At 34.2% G+C, this 23,898-nt stretch overlaps 1 protein-coding gene across 1 annotated transcript in view; it reads right to left on the bottom strand.

Moving 5' to 3' along the window:
* RNGTT (RNA guanylyltransferase and 5'-phosphatase) overlaps window positions 1–23,898 on the bottom strand; it is a 312,089-nt gene that overhangs the window by 33,960 nt on the left and 254,231 nt on the right. Inside the window, exon 14 of the mRNA XM_060616151.3 lies at window positions 16,249–16,315. Coding sequence (XP_060472134.1) covers window positions 16,249–16,315 — 67 coding nt within the window. The remainder of the gene's footprint in view (window positions 1–16,248; window positions 16,316–23,898) is intronic.

Here is a 23,898-nt window from a genome sequence, read left to right on the forward strand (position 1 = left end):
AACATTATTATTTCCAAAAAGAAGAATAGATTATCAAGCCAGAAATATGCAATTTCTACTACTGGGTAGTATATATCACTACAGTATGAGTTTCTGCTTTCAGATTACCATACAGAAATACTGAAAAAAATGTTTAATGAAAATAGTACAGTATAGGAAGTAGAAATTTAGAATTATGTCTTATTCAATACTAATTATTATTTATTTTTAACTCAGTAATAGACTCTCGATGCTATGTTTTAAAAGTCACAATTTTAGGGGCGCCTGGGTGGCTCAGTCAGTTGGGTGACCAACTTTGGCTCAGGTAATGATCTCAGAGCTCATAACAGCTCAGAGCCTGGAGCCTGCTTTGGATTCTGTGTCTCCGTCTCTCTCTGCCCCTCCCCAACTTGTGCCCACTAGCTCGTTCTCTCATTCTCTCCCTCTCTCTCTCTCTCTCTCTCTAATAAATAAACATTAACAAAAGCTTTTAAGTCACAATTTTAGAGATAACTCTCTGAACAAGCTGTGAATACAATAAAAAGGGTAATTATCACCTTCCATGGTGGAACGGTATAATGAACTGATTTCTTTTTCACAATAAAAAATATGCATTGAAAAAACCTGAACCAATCAATCTATTGTCTTTTTCCAGAATACAAGTCTCCTCTGAAAAATATATCTAACAGTCTTAGGCTTAGTCTTAATTTCTCAAGACACACACAAAAAAGAGATGAAAACAACTGAAATAGCAACTATGGAGAGGCAGGCTCTTTTATGACTTAAACGGTCAGATTCAAAGATATAAGTAGCCATATTAAGAAACGTTCTCTAATGCATTTTCTTGTCACAAGTAAGAGTTCAACTTGGGCAGCAACATAATGTCAGAAACAACTAATAGAAACGTTAATTTGAACTATTTTTATATTAGTTCCATTTCTTTGTTTCTCTTAGAAAGCGAACACTTCAAATAACATGAAAAAGACATAAAAATATTTTACTATCTGATAGTTATGACTTTAGGAATTCAGGACCCTTTTCTTATTGTCCATGCCAGTGACCTTTATTATTAGTTTATTTAGCTGGGGCCTAAAGAAACCATCTGGAATACTTATATGAATTGTCAGGGAAATGTCATTTCTTTATGCTGAGCTTGGTTCTCACCTAAAAATTTTAATGTTTCTCTAAAAAGGTATTAGGGTCCCCTTGCCTTGTTCCAACTTAGAAATCCTTACAGTGGTCTGTATGGTCTTGCTGTTAGTATGGTTGGGTTTTTAAAAATATTCTCTGGGGCGCCTGGGTGGCGCAGTCGGTTAAGCGTCCGACTTCAGCCAGGTCACGATCTTGCGGTCCGTGAGTTCGAGCCCCGCGTCAGGCTCTGGGCTGATGGCTCGGAGCCTGGAGCCTGTTTCCGATTCTGTGTCTCCCTCTCTCTCTGCCCCTCCCCCGTTCATGCTCTGTCTCTCTCTGTCCCAAAAATAAATAAAAAATGTTAAAAAAATAAATAAATAAAAATAAAAAAATAAAAAAATAAAAATATTCTCTAAGGGGCACCTGGGTGGCTCAGTCGGTTAAGCGGCTGACTTCAGCTCAGGTCCGTGAGTTTGAGCCCCGCACTGGGCTCTGTGCTGACAGCTCAGAGCCCGGAGACTGTTTCAGATTCTGTGTCTCCCTCTCTCTGACCCTCCCCTGTTCATGCTCTGTCTCTCTCTGTCTCAAAAATAAATACACGTTAAAAATATTCTCTAATACCAAATCACCTCTTCAACCATATTTCCTATTATTTCCTTACATAAGCTTTTGCTTTTGTATCCAAGGCAAGTCTTTACAGTTCCACAACTTTGCATTTTCTGTTTTCCTGAAACACCTGTCATCCTTCTATCCCTACAGGGGGTAAACAGAAAAAGACAAAGACAAACACTCACTCTCTCTCAAACACACACACATTCTACTATTCACGTTATTGGTAAGACAACACAGTTTGCATTTCCTTTCTAAATCCCAACCCAGCTACCTCAGTCCACAGTTTTCCTCAACTTTTGACATTTATAGCTAATTCCAAGCATCTGACACATCACATCCTATCCTGAATTGTTCATGATATTTTAACAAAGAGATTTCATCCATCTCAGCAGCCAGACTATAGATAAGTTGCAGGCATATAAAATATCTTATTAATCTTTATATCCCTAGTCTCCACCAAAATACCTTAGATATATATACTTAGTTGATGTTCCTTTTTGACTAGCAGGTAAGTTTTGAAAACAGTATGTATAGTCAAGGCAACAGGGAACTGCAAACATCAGAGAGGAGTGGAAGTTAGGGAGAATAAAGGTACAATGGGATGGGAAAGGCTTATGGGAGGAACTTACATTTGCTACAGTGGACAGTAGGAAGCCATGTTGGTGGCAATTAAAAATGAAAAAAAAAAAGCAAACAAATGCAGGGTAAACTTATGAAAGGCTCTGAAGACCATAAATAGACTGACTTTATGCTAGAGAGTGTCAAAATGCCTAAAACAGAGACGATCAAGGAGTGTAAGGTGTTGAGGAGGAAAGTGAGGTAGACCAACCTCAAGTCACTCAGGAGAGGTGGACATTAACTGTCATGGCTAACAGAACTGAAGTCTCAAGGAAGATTATGTTCTCATTAAGGACATTTGAGACGCCACCAAGAAGGAGTGGAATTCAAAGAATAGACTTGTCTTTACCTTTTTTCTACCAAGTGATAATTTTTCATGATTTTATTGCTTTAATAAATTATTCAGCCAGTAAAAGTGTCTAAAAATCAACATTAGACTTAAGATTTTACTTCTTATGGATAAGGATGACTTCTACAAGAGCTTGGAGTCTATATCTTTTAACAGGCTATAATAGTGTGGAATAATTCACCACTAGTAGTAACTTACCCTCACCAATATAATTTTTACCTTTTCCTCATGTGGTTCCATTCCACTCCAGAAATCTCCGCTTCATGACATCTAATGACCCACATCATGTACATATTCCCTTATTTCATTCATCCTTTTGCTAAACCAAAACCACCCTGAGAGTATCTCCTTGCTTATTCTCACAGTCACTGCGTTTTACATCATCCAATTACCCTTGTGCTATGCAACCAACCTACTCATCCTGAAACTTAAAAAACATCTGTTCCTTCTCCTTGCAATTCTGCTATAATTCTTTCTGCAGCTAAAATCAGCCCTGAGTCATCAAAATGCCTCCAAGATACACTGATCTTGAAAAACATTAAAATGTTTTAATTCCAGCTATGCTCACAAAGCAAATTCAACTTTGAGCCAGAAAATGAGAAACTGTTTATCACTATATCTAGCAAAACTGCCACACCTGGTTAAAAAAAAAAAAAATCTTGTAAATGAGATATTAACTTTTTCTTAAGCTAATCAGAGCACTCAAAATCTCAGGTGATTTGTTTATATACCTGATTTCCTACCACCTGGTATCTTTCTTAAAGAAATAAATTAGATTTCCAAAGACTGTTTCAAATTAATAACCATACAAGACTTTCACCCAGATCTCTTGAACATTAACAAGTATTAAAGGTAAAATAAGAAATATTTAATATAAAAGAAAAATAATAAGTAGGGTTAGCCCTTCTAAAAATAATACCTGAGGAGGGATATATGACAAATAAACTTCAAACTAGCTGCTTTGGGAACAGAAAGAAAAATACTTCATAAAGATATCAGAAGATACTATAATTAGAAGCCTTTTAATATCTCACAGATTCACAAGTGTTCCCAATACAAGAACTCTCAGCTGTTAACAACCAATGAACATAAACACTCAACGCTAACTAAATAAGTAGCGAAGGTAAGATTATAACTTTGAGTTCTTTATACTCCAGTATCTTTTTACATAAACAAACCACAATGATGCTCTACCTTGATCCTCATGGTGAAACCATATTTCTTTTGGAAGAGTCATAGAGTCCAGCCAGTGTTTGTACAAGCAAAACTCAGAAGGAATTCAAGGACTATAATAATATTGTATATGATAATAATGCAACATAAATAGTAACTATACAGTATACACTAAATACTAGACACTTAAATAATACTCCATAGAAGGCAATAACTGCTACCTGTTGGCAACATAATCTTGGATTTGTTACTCAGCCTTCTAGGTCTTCCTAATCTGTAAAACTGGAAATGCTAAAAGTACCTGCACTTTATATATTGTTTCAGAATTAATTAGAACAGTGCCTGGCATTAGTGCTCAACAAATGTTGTCTGTAATATTTTTTTTGCTTGGTAACAGTACTAAAACTGTGTTTTCAGTTTCAAAGAAATTAATTATCCTATTTTTTCCTTTTTCATGATAGAAAGTTTTCAAATACTGACAAAGAAGAAAAAAGATGAGATGCCCAAAGAGATATCATATGGTTACAATATTTGATGATAAATGAGAAAAATTATTATACATTAGGTATACATTAAACTTACATACTCTTATTTTGTTTCTTAAAGTCTAAGCCCCTTTGCCCAAAACAAACAAGCAAACAAAAAGTTTACATTAAATGAATTTTGCACTAGATAACTTCTTTTATTTAACTAAGACTTAGAAAATAAAATCTGATATTAAAATATTGCAATATATTGAGAACAGATTCTGGACAGTAAATAACCCAAAATGTAATTTCAGGTGTCTATCCAAATAGATTCTGAATAGGTATTTTTATTTATTAAAAAAAATTTTTTTTAATGTTTATTTCTGAGACAGAGACAGAGCATGAGTGGGGAAGGGGCAGAGAGAGGGAGACACAGAATCAGAAGCAGGCTCCAGGCTCTGAGCTGTCAGTACAGAGCCCGACGCGGGGCTAGAACTCACGAACCATGAGATCATGACCTGAGCTGAAGTCGGTCGCTCAACCGACTGAGCCACCCAGGCGCCCCTGAATAGGTAGGTATTTTTAAAAGAATGTGTATATAATGTATGCTGACTGATAATATTTTGAGTGTTATAAGATTTAAGTCTTAGAAGAAATCTTAATTAAAAGTACTTTAAGGGGCGCCTGGGTGGCTCAGTCGGTTAAGCGGCCGACTTCGGCTCAGGTCATGATCTCGCTGTCTGTGAGTTCGAGCCCCGCGTTGGGCTCTGTGCTGACAGCTCAGAGCCTGGAGCCCGTTTCAGATTCTGTGTCTCCCTCTCTCTCTGACCCTCTCCCGTTCATGCTCTGTCCCTGTCTCAAAAATAAAAATAAAACATTTAAAAATAAATAAATAAATAAATAAAAGTACTTTAATATCAGAAACAACATATTATTTAGCAGATGAATGATCACCTGTGAAACTATTTCTTGGGTATCAGAAATGCTCTGATCTGGTGACACTATAGAGAAGAATTTAAATATTAATATTAATATTAATTAATAAAATGTTTTAGTAAAACCGTAAATATTCAAATTGTACCTCAATGCTGACCTATATTTGTAATGTTAAACTTAAATTTGTAAAAGTTTCTCCAAACCTTATCTTGCATTGCATTTAGCATGATTTGTGAATTGCTAAAACTATAGAGTTGTCATTTTTACTTTCGGACAAATAATTCTACAGATAATAAAACTAGGGGATATGGAGAAAATGAATATTTAACTCACTATTTATAAAAAGCTATTTTAAAAGAGTATTAGATTTACTGGACTATACTTCTGTATTTTTGTTTTAGAAAATTAAAGATCCCTCCTATCCATGTCCCACAGTATTTATTTAGGACAAGGAGTCACTTCATGCAGCGGTTTCAAACTTCTGAAGGTGCTCAAAGTAGCAACTTTAGTACTGCCAATTAAAATCTTGGCAACATTTACTGATTTGTATTATCTAGTCTCAGAGTTTCTGCGTTTGTTACTGTTGTTGAAGAGCCAAAAAAGACGAGCAATCTGGAGCTTTCCCAACTGCCTGATTCAAGGTCACAGACACATGAAATGGGTCTTTTCTGTATTCTTGGCAACTGAGGAGGGGAGGTTGTTTTTTGAAACTTTATTGGGCAAGAAGATGTGTGAGTATTCATAACGGACTCCTAGAGAAATTATTTTTATGTTTGGTGGGAATAAAGTAAAATATATAATTTCTAGAGGTCTCATAGAAATCTAGATCAGAAACTGGAATTATTTGTCTGAAATATGACTTCATAGTCACTTTAGGTGTAACCTTTTGTACTGAAATGGTTATCAGTGCCTTTGAAATTCCAGTCAGAGAACTACTTCGTTTTGGAAGTGAAATATTGGTAGGAAAAAACACAAGGGGATGAGAAATACCATGTTATTTCCTTTCACCAAAATAGGAGGGCTACTGCATTACAAATACCTAAACATGCATGATATAGTATCATTCACTTCTCTGAGAACATTTCAAAATTACAAAAAAGAACTGCTTATTCTTTTTCTCTCCAAACCACATTTAAGAAGAACTAAGCTTGATATAACTAAGCTAAAATAATTTCTAACATTTGTCTATAAAGTGTCTGGCTCAAGAGAGAATGAAAGTCACTGGAATTTCCAGCTAAGAAAAATGCTAACTTTCTTAATTGGAAAATAATTTGAGAACTATATTTAAAATGTTCTCAGAATAATGTATTCATAAAATCTACATTTCAAATAAAGCTACTGATGTTAATAATTTACAACCACAATCTTAAATTAGAAAATAAAATTAATTTATATTGCCTCAAAGATATCCCAACTCAAGATGTTTAGAAAAATAACGTTCTAAGGCACTAAATATAAATATGTATGTTAGAGCCAGAGTTCTAAATACTTTATGATTTCATGGCAAATACTTAATAGTTAAAAAAAACATCAAAGAACAAAAACCAAACCAAGCCAAACCAAGCTCTTAGATAGAGAGAACAGACTGGTAGTTGCCAGAGGTGGGGTGGGAGTGGATGAAATAGGTAAAGGGGGTCAAAGGTGCAAACTTACAGTTATAAAATGAATAAGTCACTGGGATTTAATGCATAGAATGGTGACTATACTTGGTAATACTGCACTGCATATCTGAACGTTGCTAAGAGAACAAATCTTAAAAGTTCTCATAATAAGAAAAAACAATTTGTACAACTATGTACAGTGATGGGGGTTAATTAGGCTTTGGTGATGATCATTTCTCAATGTACACAAATATCGAATCATTGTGTCATGACACCCAAAACTAATGAAATTTTATATCAGACCTCTATAAACAACAATAACACTCGGTTGTCTAAGCATCCTCAATAATAATGGTAACAAGTATCTATTTTATGTGCTTTTATGTCTCAGGCACTATACCAAATGCTGAGGATCTAGAATTGTACAAGACCAGTGTCAACAGGGCTTATCGTCTTGTAGACAAGTATTCTAAGGACAGGAAGATAAGAACACTAAAACTGAAATGTGTGACTACAGACAGGCCTTACGTGTTACTAAATTTTGGCAATAATGCTGCCAAAACCACTGTGGTAAATATGGCAGGATAACTACTACTATGAATACCTGTTAGAAGCCTACTCTGCAGTTACTGTGTGACTTGTTAGTAGACAATGCATGATTTTAACATCCAGAAAGTTACAACATGGGCTCACCTGACAGCCCTGCAGTAACCCTGAAGCACTTTGTGAGCAAGTATGCAGGAGAAAAAGTTGTCAGAGACTTAAGAGCTATTGCATACAGGTAGGAAGACTTTTAGCTTCCATGAGGGGTTTTTTTTTTTTTTTTTAAAGCTTCTCTCACGCTTTGAATCTGTTTTCAACAAAGGGATAACCATGTCTTCCCTTATTACTACATATGAGACACTGAAAATGTGCCTCTTCTTACAGTATTAAAGAAAATTTAGCCATTATTCAATGAATATGTTGCACAAATCCAGATCTGATTCCATTGCTTTCTCTCAATTTCTCACCTATCTCCATTTCTTTCCAATTTCTTCTCCTAGGGGAGATGTTACCTTTATTTCTTTCTCTATCCTCAAAATACATGAAATTACTTGGAAGACAGAGTAGGCGTGGAAGGCTCCCTTCTGTTCTTGAGAATGAATTTTTTTAAAACAGAAAATAGCTTTACTTGGCTGTATGAAACATCTTAATTCATTTCTCATTTACCTTTTTCTCTACTTTCCTCCTCCCTCCTCCCAACAACTATGACATCTTATCATTTTCTTCTCCCTCCAAAGCCACTCAGAGGGCTGTCATCAACTCAGGGGCAGGTAAGCTTCCTCATGATCATCTGCACTGCAGAAGGATGGCAGTCTGCTGCCAGAATCTTAAGGCAGCATGAGCTGGACAAGTCCTACCCTGCAGCAGTGTTTGCCAGTTTGCCAAACTGAGTCGTGACCCATATTCCAAGAGAGAAGTCAATTTAATGGGTTAAGACCAGCATTTAAAAACCAAATCAGGGGTTCCTGAGTGGCTCTGTTGGTTGGGCATCCAACTCTTGATTTCGGCTCAGGTCATCTCAAGATTCGTGGGATCGAGCCCCACAGAGTGCAGAGCCTGCTTGGGATTCTCTCTCTCTCTCTCTCTCTCTCTCTGCCCCTTCCCTGCCAGAGTGCCCCACCCTCACACATGCAACTGCACATGCGCAGACGCTCTCTCTCTCTTAAAATAAACACTTTTATTATTTTTTTTTAATTTTTTTTTTTAACGTTTATTTATTTTTGAGACAGAGAGAGACAGAGCATGAACGGGGGAAGGTCAGAGAGGGAGACACAGAATTTGAAGCAGGCTCCAGGCTTTGAGCAGTCAGCACAGAGCCCGACACGGGGCTCGATCCCACATACCGCGAGATCGTGACCTGAGCCGAAGTCGGATGCCCAACCGACTGAGCCACCCAGGCGCCCCAAATAAACACTTTAAAAAAAAAATAGAAAAATAAACAGAACAGAATGGGAAGTAACTATTGCATCACACTTACTTTGAAATTCCAGTCTACATTGTGTGTATATAAATATATGTATGTGTAGAACAGAATCTCAATAGAAATACATTTCTTACCTTCCTACAGGTCATAGTCAAAAATTTGGAAGCTACTAAACTAGAATACTCAGTTTTAAGGACTACATCTTTACCTGATGTAATACTTCAGACATTTTAGAAATTTAAAATATGGATGCTAAATATTTTCTTTTAGTAAAAAGTGCTGATCTGATATATATATTATTTCCTAAACTCCAATATTTTCTAAAAGATCATCAGTCAAATTAGTTTTCTTAGTGTTTTTCAGTCTTTTAATAATTCAGAGTCCCCACTTGACCTTTATAAATTTAACCAACCCAAGAAATTAAAACTGCCAAGTCACTAGCAATCTCAAAAATATTTTTAAGTAACAAACGACAATCCGAACTCTATATACCTTAAAGAAAAAAATATTCTACTTTTTTTTAAGAGAAAAAAGTCTGAGGGATGGTATGAATTTCCAAATATGCTTTCAAAAATGAAGAGATCACCATTTATTTGCATCTGTTGCATATGCATATGAATGCAAACACCAATACTGTATTTCCTTGGCTATAAAGAGATTTTTAAAAATTCAAGCTCCAAAAGCTTGGAGTAGGAGACTGTGACGAATGGCACCCCGTTCCTCGGGAAGGATGGAAGCAGGATCTAAGGCAAGAACTTAGCTGTACTGACTATAAAATAACTGCCTCAGAATAATGGTTATATTCTTTACTTTTCACATATGGTTGCTGTGTGGAATTCATAGTTAAAATACAGAGGACATTTTTGAGCCATTCTGCAGTGTCAAAGTGGAAACTGTCTGACTGAGCCTCACAGCCTCTCCCACTTCTTAGGCTGTCAGAGCTGGAAGAGGCAACTAATACCAACCCCTGCAGGGAGGGACAGCCCTGTGGCCTTGAGTCTTTCCAGAACAACCCCTGAGTTGATTAAAAGTGATGTTGACAGGCTTCAATTCTTCTTGGTTTTATGGATTCTGGCTGCTAAGTAGAGCCTCCAGGACTAGAAACCTACAGAAATAGCATTAAGATTTTTACTAGACTGTGAGACTCTCTAGAAAACAAAACAGAATAATAAGGATAAATTGTAAACTATTACTTAAACTTGAACATGTCTATAAAAATAAGCTACGAATAACAATTTATATACATACAATTAAGACAAAGGTATTACATAAAGATATATGGAAATACCATCCCCCCAAATAAGGGATTTCTGAAAAACTTCTGAAAGCCTGAAAGGATACAAATAGAAATTAAGCAAAATTTTGCTTTAATCAAAACTCCCCTTTTTAATTTCAAAGACTGCATATAAAGGTATAATGAATTGTATCTCTTAAGAAAAATTAAGTCATGTATAACCTAGTACATTTAGAACATTAATGTCAATAAAGTTAAAAGAAGTTAGTCTTGGATGAGGGTGAAATCTGCTTCATTTATAGCACAAAACAATAGCGGTGAATATGTGAGGCAGTTCCTGACTCTGAATGACAACTCATCAAATGATCAGTGTTTTATTTAGTTTATTATATTTTAGGATAAAACAAAAGACAATCATGCATGTTTAAAATCAAGATGACAAACTCCCCCTAAAAATTTAAATGTATATGCTTTCAATACCTTTTTGGTTAATTGAAAAATCTGGGAAAACATATTTTATTCACTTTTTAGGGTTCTTAATTTGCGGTCCCTAAATAACCTTCAATAGAGTCCATGAACTCTCTGAACTTATAAATAGAAGTGCGTGCATGTACATTTTTCTAGAGAGAGGGTCCACAGCTTTCATAGGATTCTGAAAGGAATTAATGATCTGAAAAGAGAGTCACTGCCTTGGGTGAAACTTATCTACACAAGGACTGAGGTTGTTTGAGAAAAGAATGACTTATGGAAGTTGTTAAGAAATAAAGGTTAAGTTGGAAAAACTTCCCCTAAAAACAGTAAAACCTGAAACTAGTATGAAGATGTATTAGTCTAAGACTATAATGAAGTCACATGTTTGTATATATTTGTGTCTTTATCTAGGACTTGGCTAAGAAACTAGAACTAAAAGATGGGTAATAATGGAAGGGTGTGTATGTGTGTGAGAATGGTTGTAATGACTTATACATTAATAGTGCAGGTATCTCTTGTCATGCTACAGCAATTTCTGAACTCATTTAACATTGGTCCAAATATCTATTATCCTTTTTGTGTTTTTATTTTTCTCTCTTTCATCTTTATAAAATGGAGCTGCTTTTTAGAAATACAACTGTAAAATGTATCTAATAAAAAGAGCCTCTAACACCAAGCCACTCAAAACTTAGATCTGTGATGTTAGTGAATAATTCTTTTTCCTAAATATTCAAGTGCACAGTTTCCTAACTTATTTACCAAAAAAATTCAACTAATCTGCTCTTAAGGAAAGCAAACCAGTTTCCATTTATTAAAGGTTTATCTGATATCTATGCCACACAACACTGTATCATTACACTTAGTTTATTTAATGAGAGAGAAATGAATCTAACAAGTATTGGTATTTCATGTCCAAAGAATCAGGTGCAAGGTAAGGGAGGAAATGAACCTTAAATTTCTAGTCTAATCTCAGTCATTTAAACTATGATTTTTTTATTGTTTTCCAGTTAACTTATAAATATTCTAATTAGGTAAAGATCTATATAGCATTTTTAAAGACACCATAAGAATTATGAAGGAACTTGAATAATTAATAAAGATAAGAAATCCTTGCACGGTTTATGAGAGAAACCTTTCTGACAGCAACATCAAAGGGAAAAGGTGCCCTACAATAATGGGCCCTTTTCTTTTGAGTTGATTATCTAGGCATAAAGGGTTGACAAAGGATTGACCTCTGTCACTGAGCTTGTCAGGAAGGGCCTGGATAAAGAAAATGTTATGTTAATAAATCAGGTGAGTGACGGAGGAATTAACCTCATACATATATTAAACTATGTTTTTGAAACATGTAACACACACACAAATTCTACCCCTCCCTAAATATATAATACAAGCCTCTCACTTTTTAGTTATTTCAGTTCTAATAAGGAAAAACAGGATTTTCCAAACCAATGGACAGAAAAAAATTAGGCTTTCAAAATGTTCCTGCAGAAACTTATTAGGATTCCTGGCAATACTATTGAATTCGGTGAACAGGATAGTGAGAGAGGTTTATGAAGAAACTCTTGCCAACTCATGTTCCAGGGACATTAAAAAAGGAAGAAGACAAATGTACCTGAATGCTTGTCATTACTTAAGAAAGAATAAAAGTTCAAGAGGGTCCACAAGTTAAGATCCTGATGATGAACTTTTGAGAGTGTTTTTATTTAAATTAAATGAGTGGAGGTATTTAAAGAGGTGCTGATGCTATGGTAACCAAAATAAGATTTTTCATTAAGAAAGTCCAATAATGTTACTAAACCTCCTCAACATTAAATATTTTTTATGTCCTCTATTCAGGCTCAGTCTTTTCTCAAAAATCCTTGTTTTTCAAAGCATAAAAATATATGTTATTTACACAGGTAGAAAGGAATTTGAACTCATACCCCTCAACTGGAACAAGAAACAACTCATGGAGCCAAGACACAAATGTGAGGAAAAATCAGAAAACTAAACAAAAAACATAAAACAAATTTTATAGGCCTATAAGAAAATATTAACAAAAAGTTATAATAACAAGAAAGGATGATCTCAAACTGTCCTTTATATTACTACTTTAAAGTTCATAACATTATTCCACTTCTTACATGAAAGCCTAGATGGAATCTAGGATTCAACCCTTAAGTAATATTACTATAAAAACAATGTTTGATGAAAGATCGAACACTTTCCCTCAAAGATCATAAATAAGGCATGGAGGTCTGTTCTCACCATTTCTATTCAACTCTGTGTGTAGGCTTTAGTCAATGTAGTAAGGCAAGAAAAAGCAGTAAAAAGCATCCGGATCAGAAAGAAAGAAGGAAAACTGTCTTTTATAGTAGATGGCATAATCATTTATGCAGAAAATCCTATGAATATGCAAAAAAGGACTAGAATAATTGAGTATAGTAAAACTGCAGGATTTAAAGTAAACACATAAAAATCTTTTTATATACTAGCAATGAACAACCAGAAATTGAAATAAAAAATACTTTTATATCTAGAAAAATATCTCTATGGTCAATGTCAAAGCAATTACTGCCTCTATTTTCTTCCAGGAGTTTTATGGTTTCAGGCCTCACATTTAGGTCTTTAATCCATTTTGAGGGTTTTTTTGTGTGTCGGGTGGAAGAAAGTGGTTCAGTTTCATTATTCCACATGTAGCTGTCCAGTTTTCCCAACACATCTATTGAAGAGACTTGTCTTTTCCCATTGTATATTCTTGTCTCTTCTGTATTAAATTGATCATATAAGCATGGGTTTATTTCCAGGCTCTCTATTCTGTTCCACTGATCTGTGTCTACTTTTGTACCAGTAGTATCCTGTTTTGATTACTACAGCTTTGTAGTATATCTTAAAATCTGGGATTGTGATACTTCCAGCTTTGTTAAATTTCTCTAGATTGTTTTGGCTATTTGGGGTCTTTTGTGATTCCATACAAATTTTAGTAATGTTTTTTCTAGTTCTATAAAAAATTCTGTTGGTATTTTGAGAGGGATTACAGCAAAATAACAAGCTTTGCACACTAAGGAAACCATCAACAAAACAAAAAGGCAACCTTTCACTGTTGGCAAAAATGCAAACTGATACAGTCACTATGGAAAACTGTGGAAGTTCCTCAAAAATTTAAAAGCAGAATTACCATATGATCCAGTAATTTTACTACTGGGTATTTACCCAAAGAAAATAAAAACACTAATTCGAAAAGATATATACATCCCTATGTTTATCACAGCATTATGAAAGCAACCAAGTGCCCATCAACAAATGAATGGATAAAGAAAATGTGGTGTATCACACATACACCACCACACACACACACACACACACACACACACACACACACACACACTGAAATATTACTCAGCCATAAAATGAATGAGATCTTGCCACTGCCATCTGCAACAACATGGATAGACCTAGAAGATATTTTGCTAAGTGAAGTAAGTCACAGAAAGACAAATACCAAGTGATTTTATTCATATGTGGAATTTAAGAAACAAATGAATAAACAAAGAAAAAAAAAAGAGACAAACAAAAACCCAGACTCTTAAATACAGAGAACAAACTGGTGGTTGCCAGAGGCGAAGTGGGGGAATGGGGATGGAAGGAGTGAAATAGATAAAAGGGACTAAGAGTACACTTATTGTGATAAGCACTGAGTAATGTACAGCACAGGTGAATAATTATATTGTACACCTGAAATGAACATACCATTGTATGTTAATAATATTTCAACTAAAAAAAAAAACTTTTTTCCTGCATTAATTGTAAACAAAAATTATGCAAAAAATTCTTTATAAAAATGTTAAAAAAACACTTTTATAACACCACAAATATAAAATATTTGTGGATAAATCTATGAAAAATGAAAAAGTTCAATTTAATAAAACAAAATACTGTTGAGGAATATTAAAGATTTAAATAAATGGAGAAATATGTGGCCTTCACGAATTAAAAGATTCAGTATTGTTAACATATCATTTCACCTCAAATTGATCTATAGATTTAACATGATACAAGTTAAAATTCTAGTGGGCATTTTTAGAGAATTTGGCATTTTAAAATTTGTATGGAAATTAAAGGAACCTAATTAGTCAAACAACTTTGGAAAAGAACAAGGTTGGAGGATTTACCCTACTTGTCTCCATGACTTATTATAGAGATACAATAATAAGATAGTGTGGTATTGGTGGTGGGGTAGACACAAAAATCAATGGAACAGAACAGAGTCCGGAAATAGATTCACACACACATAGTCAATTGATTTTCAACAAAGATGCAAAGACAATTCAGTGGTGGCAAGAATAGTTTTTTAAAAAATGGTTTTGGAATAACTGGATATCCACGTGCCAAAAAGACGGGGGGTTCGACATTCCTCTATACCTTGAACTTTGAATCTTATATTAAAATTAACGCAAATAGATATTACATCTAAATGTAAAATCTAAAACCGTAATGATTCCAGAATACAAAGGAGAAAAATCTTTGTGACTTTGGTTAGGCAAACATTTCTTAGATCAGTACCAAAAGCATGAGCCATGGGGAAAAACTTATAAACATTAACATTAATAACTCTGCTCTTCGAGGAGCCTGTTTAAGAGAATGAAGAGACAAGCCATAGCTGGGGGAAAAGCTGCAAATCTTAAATCTGATAAAGGACTTATATCCAGAAGATATAAGAATGCTCATAACTCAACAGTAAAAAAAGAGAAAAACAACCCAATTTAAAAAATGGCAAGATTTGAACATGCACTTCACTAGAGATGTTCAGATGACAAGCACATGAGAAGATGCTCAACATTAGTAGCCATGACAGAAATGCAAAATAAAACTGTAGTGAAATACCACCCTGTAATCATAAAAATGACTAAAACGGCCATTGCAAGGAAATCTCACACCCTACTGGTGGGGAAACACTTGGGTTATTTCTTAAATATTAAACATACAACCGCCATTTAATCCAGCCATTCTCATCTTAGGTATTTACCCAAGAGAAATGAAAAGTATATATCCACACAGAGACTTGTATACAAATGCTCAGAGCAGCCAAAAAGAAACAACCAAATGTCCATCCACAGGTGAAAGGATAAAGAAACTGTGCTATTACCATACAATGGAATACTACTGTAACAATAAAAAGAATGAGCTATTTGTAAGTGCAACAACATGGATGAATCTCAAAATAATTATGCTGCGTCAAAGAGGCTAGGAGAGGAAAAGGAGGAGAGAGGGACAGGAGAAATAATGTATAATTCCATTTATATAAAATTCTAGAAAATGCAAATTAGTCTATGATGACACAAATCAGATCAGTGGTTGCCTGGAGACTGGAAGGGAAAAAAGAAGGGCAGGAGTGAGGAATTTCAAAGAGGCACAAGGAAACTTTTAGGGGTGATGGATATGTTCCTTATGTTGACTACAGCGATGGTTTCACAAGTGTTAAGAAGTTCAAAATTTATCAAATTACACACTTTAAATACTGCTTTGGCCAAATTTAACTCTACCATGGGCAAGAATATTAAAATAATCAATTCTTTGAAAAACTGAATTACTTCTTCAGCAGAAATATGCAAAAACAGTAATTCACATTCATATTTTTAGTATGTTGATAGTTATTGGCAGGTGCCTGGTGGATTCTGGACAAGTGAACTACGCCTAAGAAAAGTATACTGGAAAACGAACAATCATACCTTGATTTGGGCAAAGGGTCTTTCATAACCTCCAACATAGAGCAGGCCAACGTTCTGAGGAAGTAACCTACAAAAAAAACAAAAACAAAAACAAAAAACCCACATTATTTTGAAAATACTCTTCCCTATATAAGAAGCTTGTATAACCAACAAAATTTGTATAACAGATAAGTAACATGAAAATTTAATATCTTTGCAATTATTCTGGTCTTTTGCACTATGGGATAGTAACTAGCGAAGGACTTTTTTTTTTTTTTTTTTTTTTTTTGTTAACTAATTTGGAAACAGATTATCACAGGAGGGTACTTTATTTTTGTTTGTTTATCCAAGTATAATTAACATACAATGTTACATTAGTTTCAGGTATACAATATAACGATTCAACAATAATTCTTGTATTTCAGAAAATAGTGGTAAAGGCTGACAATGGAAACTTCAGACATAGAACAGTATGACATTTAGTAATTCTTGAAAATTACTATACGATGTCTCTGGAAAAAAGTGAAAATAAGTAAAGTATATAGTTAAAATTCTATAAGGATTCAATTCAAGAAACACTATCTATACCATGTACTACAGGAGATAATACAAACCTAAATAATTCAGTCCCAAAATCTAACAGGAAAACTAGACACATAAATAAATAACCCTTCCAAAAGGTGGTCTCTGATAAGTGCTACATCGATGTATTTGCCACTGCAAAGTAGTGATGTAAGAGGTACTTCCTATGGAGGGAGCTGGAAAAGTTCAAATAGTTGGGACTTAGTTTAGTCTTAAAGGGTAGATAGGGCAAAGGGATAAACTTAAACAAAGCCCTGAAAATGCAGAAGATGTGAGACAAAAAGTGGACAAGTATGGCTACAATGAGGGATAATTTAGTTAAAGATGAAAAGTCAGATGATACTTGGAATAGACCAAGAATGTCAAATGCCATTTCTTTATTTTATAAGCAGTATGGAGTCATATTTTTATAAGATGTAATTAGTTCTTATAAAAAAATAAATGCATATGAAAATAAAAAGCAAACCATATAGAGAGTAAAAAAATAACTAAAGGTTACCTTCCCTGCATCATCCTTTCCTTCCTATTTCTACTTCAAAGAGATCCATCATTCCTGACTGTATTAAACATTGTGAACGAAGAACCACCATCATTAGAACTGTGTTTGGGGAGTGTGCAGTGGCACAGGGTATGAGAAGAGTATAATTAAACATTCTTGTGAGTATCTCCTTTTTCTTTTATCATATCTTTTCTCAATGGACACTGTGAGTAAATGGACACAATTCCAGTTTTAACGTTACTATACATAAAGAATATGAAAAAAAACTCGCCTGTACTCCTTGCTCAAAGCAACTAGGCCAAAATACATCTCCTCAGAGTCTAGGTAATTAAAGTTAATAGCCTTTTATGGCAGCAGGCAAAACAATTATCTCAAGGATGACTGTATATTCTACTGCATGAATCTGAGAATGAAACACTGAGTAGTATTCTAAAGTGAACAAAAGACTGCAAACTCCAAATTATCAAATGGAAAATTCTCAGTGTACTATATTGGTCTAATCATAAAAAACCAGAACACAAGATTACCATAACCACTTTTTTTTTTCTTTTTTAATTTTAAAGAGAGTGAACCAAGGAGAGGGGCAAAGGGAGACAGAGAGAGGGAGGGGGGAAGGGGGGGGGGGAGAGAGAGAGAGAGAGAGAGAGAGAGAGAGAGAGAGAGAGAGAGACATTCTCTTAAGCAGGCTCCACGCTCAGTGCAGAGCCCGACATGGGGCTCAATCCCACAATCCTGGGATCATGACCTGAGCTGAAATCAAGAGTTGGAAACTCAGCCAGCTGAGCCACCCAGGCGCCCCTATCATGACCATCCTTTTAAATTTATCATTAGTGACTTCAAAAATCCTACTTAATTCCAAGATATGCATTTCTTCATTTTTTAACTTCTCTGAACATTGGATGCCTCTGATATTCTGTGGTGTCTTATAATCATTGTCACCAGGTGACAGCTGTGAGATGGTTTTGCAGTTACCTTCCATTGACTCAGTCTAGGAAGGCTAAAAAAGGATACTCTCAAAGTACCTTAGACTTCATGAAATAAGGTAGATATTTAATCTCCCAGGAATATCCTCTGCTCCTTGACATTCTTTAAAGGCCCAGAAAGCATTACAGGTTACTAAAAGAATGTTACTAGATGATGAACACAATCCTGATTAAACCAAGTTAGCAAAAAGCTACTTAAGTTTAGAATATAAGTGATACTTGTAGTAATTCATTTTAGCAGGTTGTTGAAGGTCATAAACACGACTAAAGGGATTTGTTCACTGAATACAAGTAGAAAGCATCAGAAATGTCTCTGCCATCGATTAACATATAAGGAATTAAATCCCTCACAAATCATTGCCAGTATCACAAATTTAATGTTAGTTATATATAGCAGTGGTAATTTATTTCCTATATAACAAATGTTCACAAAAACCTTAATAAACCCCCTTCAGAAGTAAGAATAGTCACTGTTCATACAAATAGATGCTAGAGAAAGAAGAGAGTAAACGCTGGCTGACATTTAAAAATCAATATGCATCTAATTACTATGTATATGCATTTCAGGAAGCTTGCCAATATACCATTTAGGGTGTCTCCCTTCCTCCAAATTGCCTATCTAACAGCTAGCTACCTTTCCTTAAACAGGAGATTTCTTTAATGGATCAATTATGTAGCATATATATGTTTCACTTTTTAAATACTGTTCTTTTTTCATTCATGTACCTATTATTACTTACCATAGATTATATTACCACCACCAGATGAGTGGGTTTTAATATGTACCATAATCTAAAGGCCTGCTATGTGCAAAACAATGAACACTTTGAGACATTTTAAGATGGGGTATTTCTTTAACCATTTTACCTCTCAGAAAATTATTTTGCCCAATTGTATACATAATTATTGTCAAATAATAGGCACCATTTTTTGGTGATAGAGTACTTGTGTATAATACAGCAATCACACATTTGAAATCCCCAGAGTAAGGCATTAACTCAGCACTCACATGTGCATTCACATTTATATGTTAAAATAGAAACTCTGACTCATTCAGTACCAGAAAATTGCTTTGCCCTTAAGTTATATGAACATCAACATAACCCTTATACAAATGCTAACAACTCCTAAAATATTTGCTTGTAACTAAATATTTCTATAGTGTGGCTATCAAAGGGGATGTTTTTGGAAAGTAGCAATAAGACAGGGGAAGTGGGGGGCTTGAGGAATGAGATGCACCCATTAGAGTTTTTGAAAAAGTAAACCTAGGCAAGACTAATGTTCATTTTGCTTCAACTTCCCAAATACAAATATTAACAAATACTTGTCCTGGAAAGAAAGATGAGAAGTTATTTCCAGAAAAGTTTCTCACATAAAGGACAAATAAAACTTGTCAGGTAACAGAATGAACATTATCTAAAAGAACCTAATTCACCATAACCTAATGCTATATCTATATCAGATGTAAAAAAAACAAAACAAAACAAACAAAAAAACCTGCTTTAAAAGGAAACTGAGTCTATAATTGCTTCAAATTAAAAGTTAAAAAAGGAATCATTTTAAAATATGTAAGCTAAGTAACTCAAAATTAGCAGTTCTGTCTACAAGCCCTAATTACAATACCCCCTGATATATTTTTCATCTGCAACAAAATATCCTGAAAAAATTTACAGTATCTTTAACACTGATTTATATATCCTACATCTTACAGAAACAGCATCCAATGTATCTACTAGTAGGAAAATAGAGAATGCAAATGCACTTAATATGGTATCAATAGTGGCCTTTTTGCATTTGAGAAAATGCATATTACTGAGAAGACCTCAATTATTCTCTAAGACTCCTCGTAGGATGTAAATAAAAGTAGCATATGTCGTTAGGCCCAAAAAAACTTGGATGAGCCAATGAGTAAGTTTATTATTATCTTTAGAGACTTTTCATAGCCTACACTTTTCTATTCTGGTTTATTTTCTAAACCTTAGTACAGGCTTAACAAATGCTCCAGACTTTTGTTTAAAAAAACAAAAACAAAATAAAACAAAACAAAACAAGAAAACCAACCACCACCACACCACCAGTACCACGTTTATATAAAGAATCTGGGTCGCCGGGGTGGCTCAGTCAGTGGAGTGGGCTGACTCTTAATTTTGGCTCATGTTCATTTTGCTTCAACTTCCCAAATACAAATATTAACAAATACCTGTCCTGGAAAGAAAGATGAGAAGGGTTATGGAATTGAGCCCTGTATCAGGCTCTGTGCCGACAGTGTGAAGCCTGCTTGGGATTCTCTCTCTCTCCCTCTCTCTGCCCGTCCTCCACTTGCACATGCATGCTCTCTCTCTCCCAAAATAAATAAACATTAAAAAAAAAAAAAAAAAGAATCTGCATGTCAACAGAAATAAGTTACCTAAAAATGATGTATGACTAAGTGAAATATACATTAAGTAAAATAAATAAAAGAAATAATAAATAAGACTGGGGAAGGATAAATACTGAAGCAAACAACAGAAAGCTGCATCATTTTGCAAAAGGATATAAGAAGAAATGTTGACCTACCAGTATTCAGAGAATAAATATATTTGTAACTATTTTATTGCCAGAAAAAAGTCAAGGTAAAAAATATTACTGAGGTAAAGCAAGATACCTCAGAATAATAACAGTTCAATTTGTCAAGAAATTTATATGCATTTAATAACCTAGCTACAAAATATGTAAAACAATTAACAGTGTACATGATGAAATTAAAGAAATCCACAATCACAGTCAGACTTTAAACTTTTCTCTCTCAGTAAATGATGGGAAAAAAACAGAGCACAAAAGCAGTAAGAATATAGAATAACTCAAGGCACCTGGGTGGCTCAGTCAGTTGAGTGTCCAACTCTTGATTTCAGCTCAAGTCATGACCTCATGGTTCATGGGACTGAGCCCTGCAATGTGGAGCCTGCATTGGATTCTCTCTCCCTCTCTCTCTGCCCATCCTCCACTCACACTCTCTATCTCACTCTCAAAATAAACAAACATAAAAAAAAAACTATTAAAACAATAATATAGAAGAACTCAGCAACACCACTAACAAAAACATATAGGACACCATCCAACAGTTGCATGGATCACATGCATGGATCACAGAATATGCATACACAGAAACTGTATAAAAACTGGCAATATGCTGGACCATAAAGCAAATTTAAAAAAATAACTTCCATTACAGTCTCTAAACACAAGATGTCAGTTTGAAGTCAAGAACATAAAAATAACCAGAAAATCCTCATGTCTAAAATGACAGAAATACATCAATAAATAATCTATAGGGCAGAAAGGAAATCCCAGAGGAAATTATTAAATATTTTTAACTAGATAACAAAATAAGAATAGATCAAAACTTATGAGAGGGGCGCCTGGTTTGCTCAGTTGGTTAAGCCTCCAATTCTTGATTTCAGCTCAAGTCATGATCTCATGGATCCTCCCACTGGAAACTGCACTGACAACAGGGAACCTGCTTAGGATTCTCTCTCTCTCTCTGCCTCTCTATCCCACTTGCATGCATACATACACTCACTCTTTCTCAAAATAAATAAACATTAAAAAAAAAAAAAACTTGTATAGCTAAATCCAACTTAGACAGAAATTTATAACCCAAATGTATATGCCAAAATTCAACCACCTTAAGAAATTAGAAAAATAGCACTAAATTAAACTTAAGGAAAATAGAAGAAAATAATAAGCAGAAATTCACGAATAGAAAACGTACATTAGACAGGATTAAAAAGATTTAAAGAAACTATTTCTTCTAACAAAAAAAAAAAAAAAAAAAGGTTGAATTGATAAATCCCTAATGGAACTGACAAATAAAGCACAAATAATCACTATCAATGACAACACAAAGAACACAGCTACATATACCAAAGAATAATAAGAGGATATTATAAACACTTTTACACCAACAAGTCTGAAAACTGAGGCTAGAAAAACTTTTAGAAAAATACAATGTACTAATAAAACTGACACAAGAAAAAATAGAATATCTTAGTTGTCTTACTGTAAAAATTTTTTAGTGATCTCTACAAAGAAAGCAAAAGATCTAGATGGATTCTTCACCAAATTCTACCAAGTATTTAAGGGAAAATTAATTCTAAGTATACACATTTTTCCAGAAAATAGAAAAAGGAATATATTTTTATTTTACCAAGTCAGCATAACTGGCACTCAGACATGAAAATACAATGTTGATCAAGAGAGAATGAGAAGATAAGCCATAGACTAGGAAAAAAATATTTGCAAGACATATCTGAAAAAGAACTGCTACCTGAAATATTAAAGAGCTCTTAAATCTCAACAATAAGAAAATGAGCAACCTAATTTAAAAAAGGCCAAATACCCAGACACCTTGCTGAAGATATATATGGCGAGTAAGCATACAAAAAGATGCTGAACATCACAAGTTATTAGGGAAATGAAAATTCAAATGAGCTACCACTCTCTACCTATTAGAATGACCAAAATCCAAAATACTGATACTGCCAAATGTTAGTGAGAATGTGGAACAAGAGCTGTCATGTATTGCCGGTGGGAATACAAAACAGTATAGCCACTCTGAAGAACAGTTTGGTAGTTTTCTATAAAACTAAACATATTCTTACCATATGATCCAGCATCATATTCCTTGGTATTTACTCAAATAAGTGAAAAACTTATGTCCACCTAAAAACCTAGCAGCAAGGTGATAATAACAGAAGAAACGATGTGCTAGGAAAGAGAGGATATATGGGAACTCTCTGTATTTTCTGCTCAATTTTTTGTAAACATAAAACAGTTCTAAAATAAAGTTATTTTCTTTAAAAAATGCAATGGTGATAATACAAGAAAGAAAATGTATAGGTCCATTTCTCTCATGAACAAAAATGCAAAAAGCAGGAAGGAAAGCCCCATATTAATGAAGTGGAATAATTTATCATGTTAATGGATAGGAAATCTCAATGTTGAATATACTTAATGCAATGTTAATAATCCTGACAGAATCCTTCTGAGAAACATGTTAAGGTCATTACAAAATAGACATGGGAAGGCAAAAGAACAAAAATATAAAAGATTCCCCTAAAAAAAAAAGAACAGAGTAAGAAGACTGGCTCCAATAACAAAAATGTGGTATTAGCGTAGAGCTAATTCCACGTGGACCAGTGGAATATAACAGATTCTGGAAAGAGATCTATACACACAAACACTTGATTTATTAAAGGTGAGACTGCAGGAAGTGGAGAAAAGCCTTATAAGTGTTAGAAGGAAAACAAACCTGGGTAAATTCCCCTTTAATCTTAATATGACAAAAGAAAATATTGGTAAATCATACTATATAAAATTTTTAACCAAGTATCAGGGCAAAACTAGCATAAGTAAAGTCAAAAGATACCCGACAAACTTTGAGAAAACATTTGCAACATACACCACAGGAAAGAAATGAATAATTCTATTATTAAAAACTCTCAAAAACTGAAGGGGAAAAGGGCCAAAAACCTGATGAAAAAAATGAGAAAAATAAATAAAAATACAAACACACACAAAAAGGACATTAAGGATACATAAAAATATACAGGATGCCTGGGTGGCTCA

The sequence above is a fragment of the Panthera onca genome, chromosome B2, assembly GCF_046562875.1.
Source record: "Panthera onca isolate mPanOnc1 chromosome B2, mPanOnc1 haplotype 2, whole genome shotgun sequence".
NCBI classification, from domain to species: Eukaryota; Metazoa; Chordata; class Mammalia; order Carnivora; family Felidae; genus Panthera; species Panthera onca.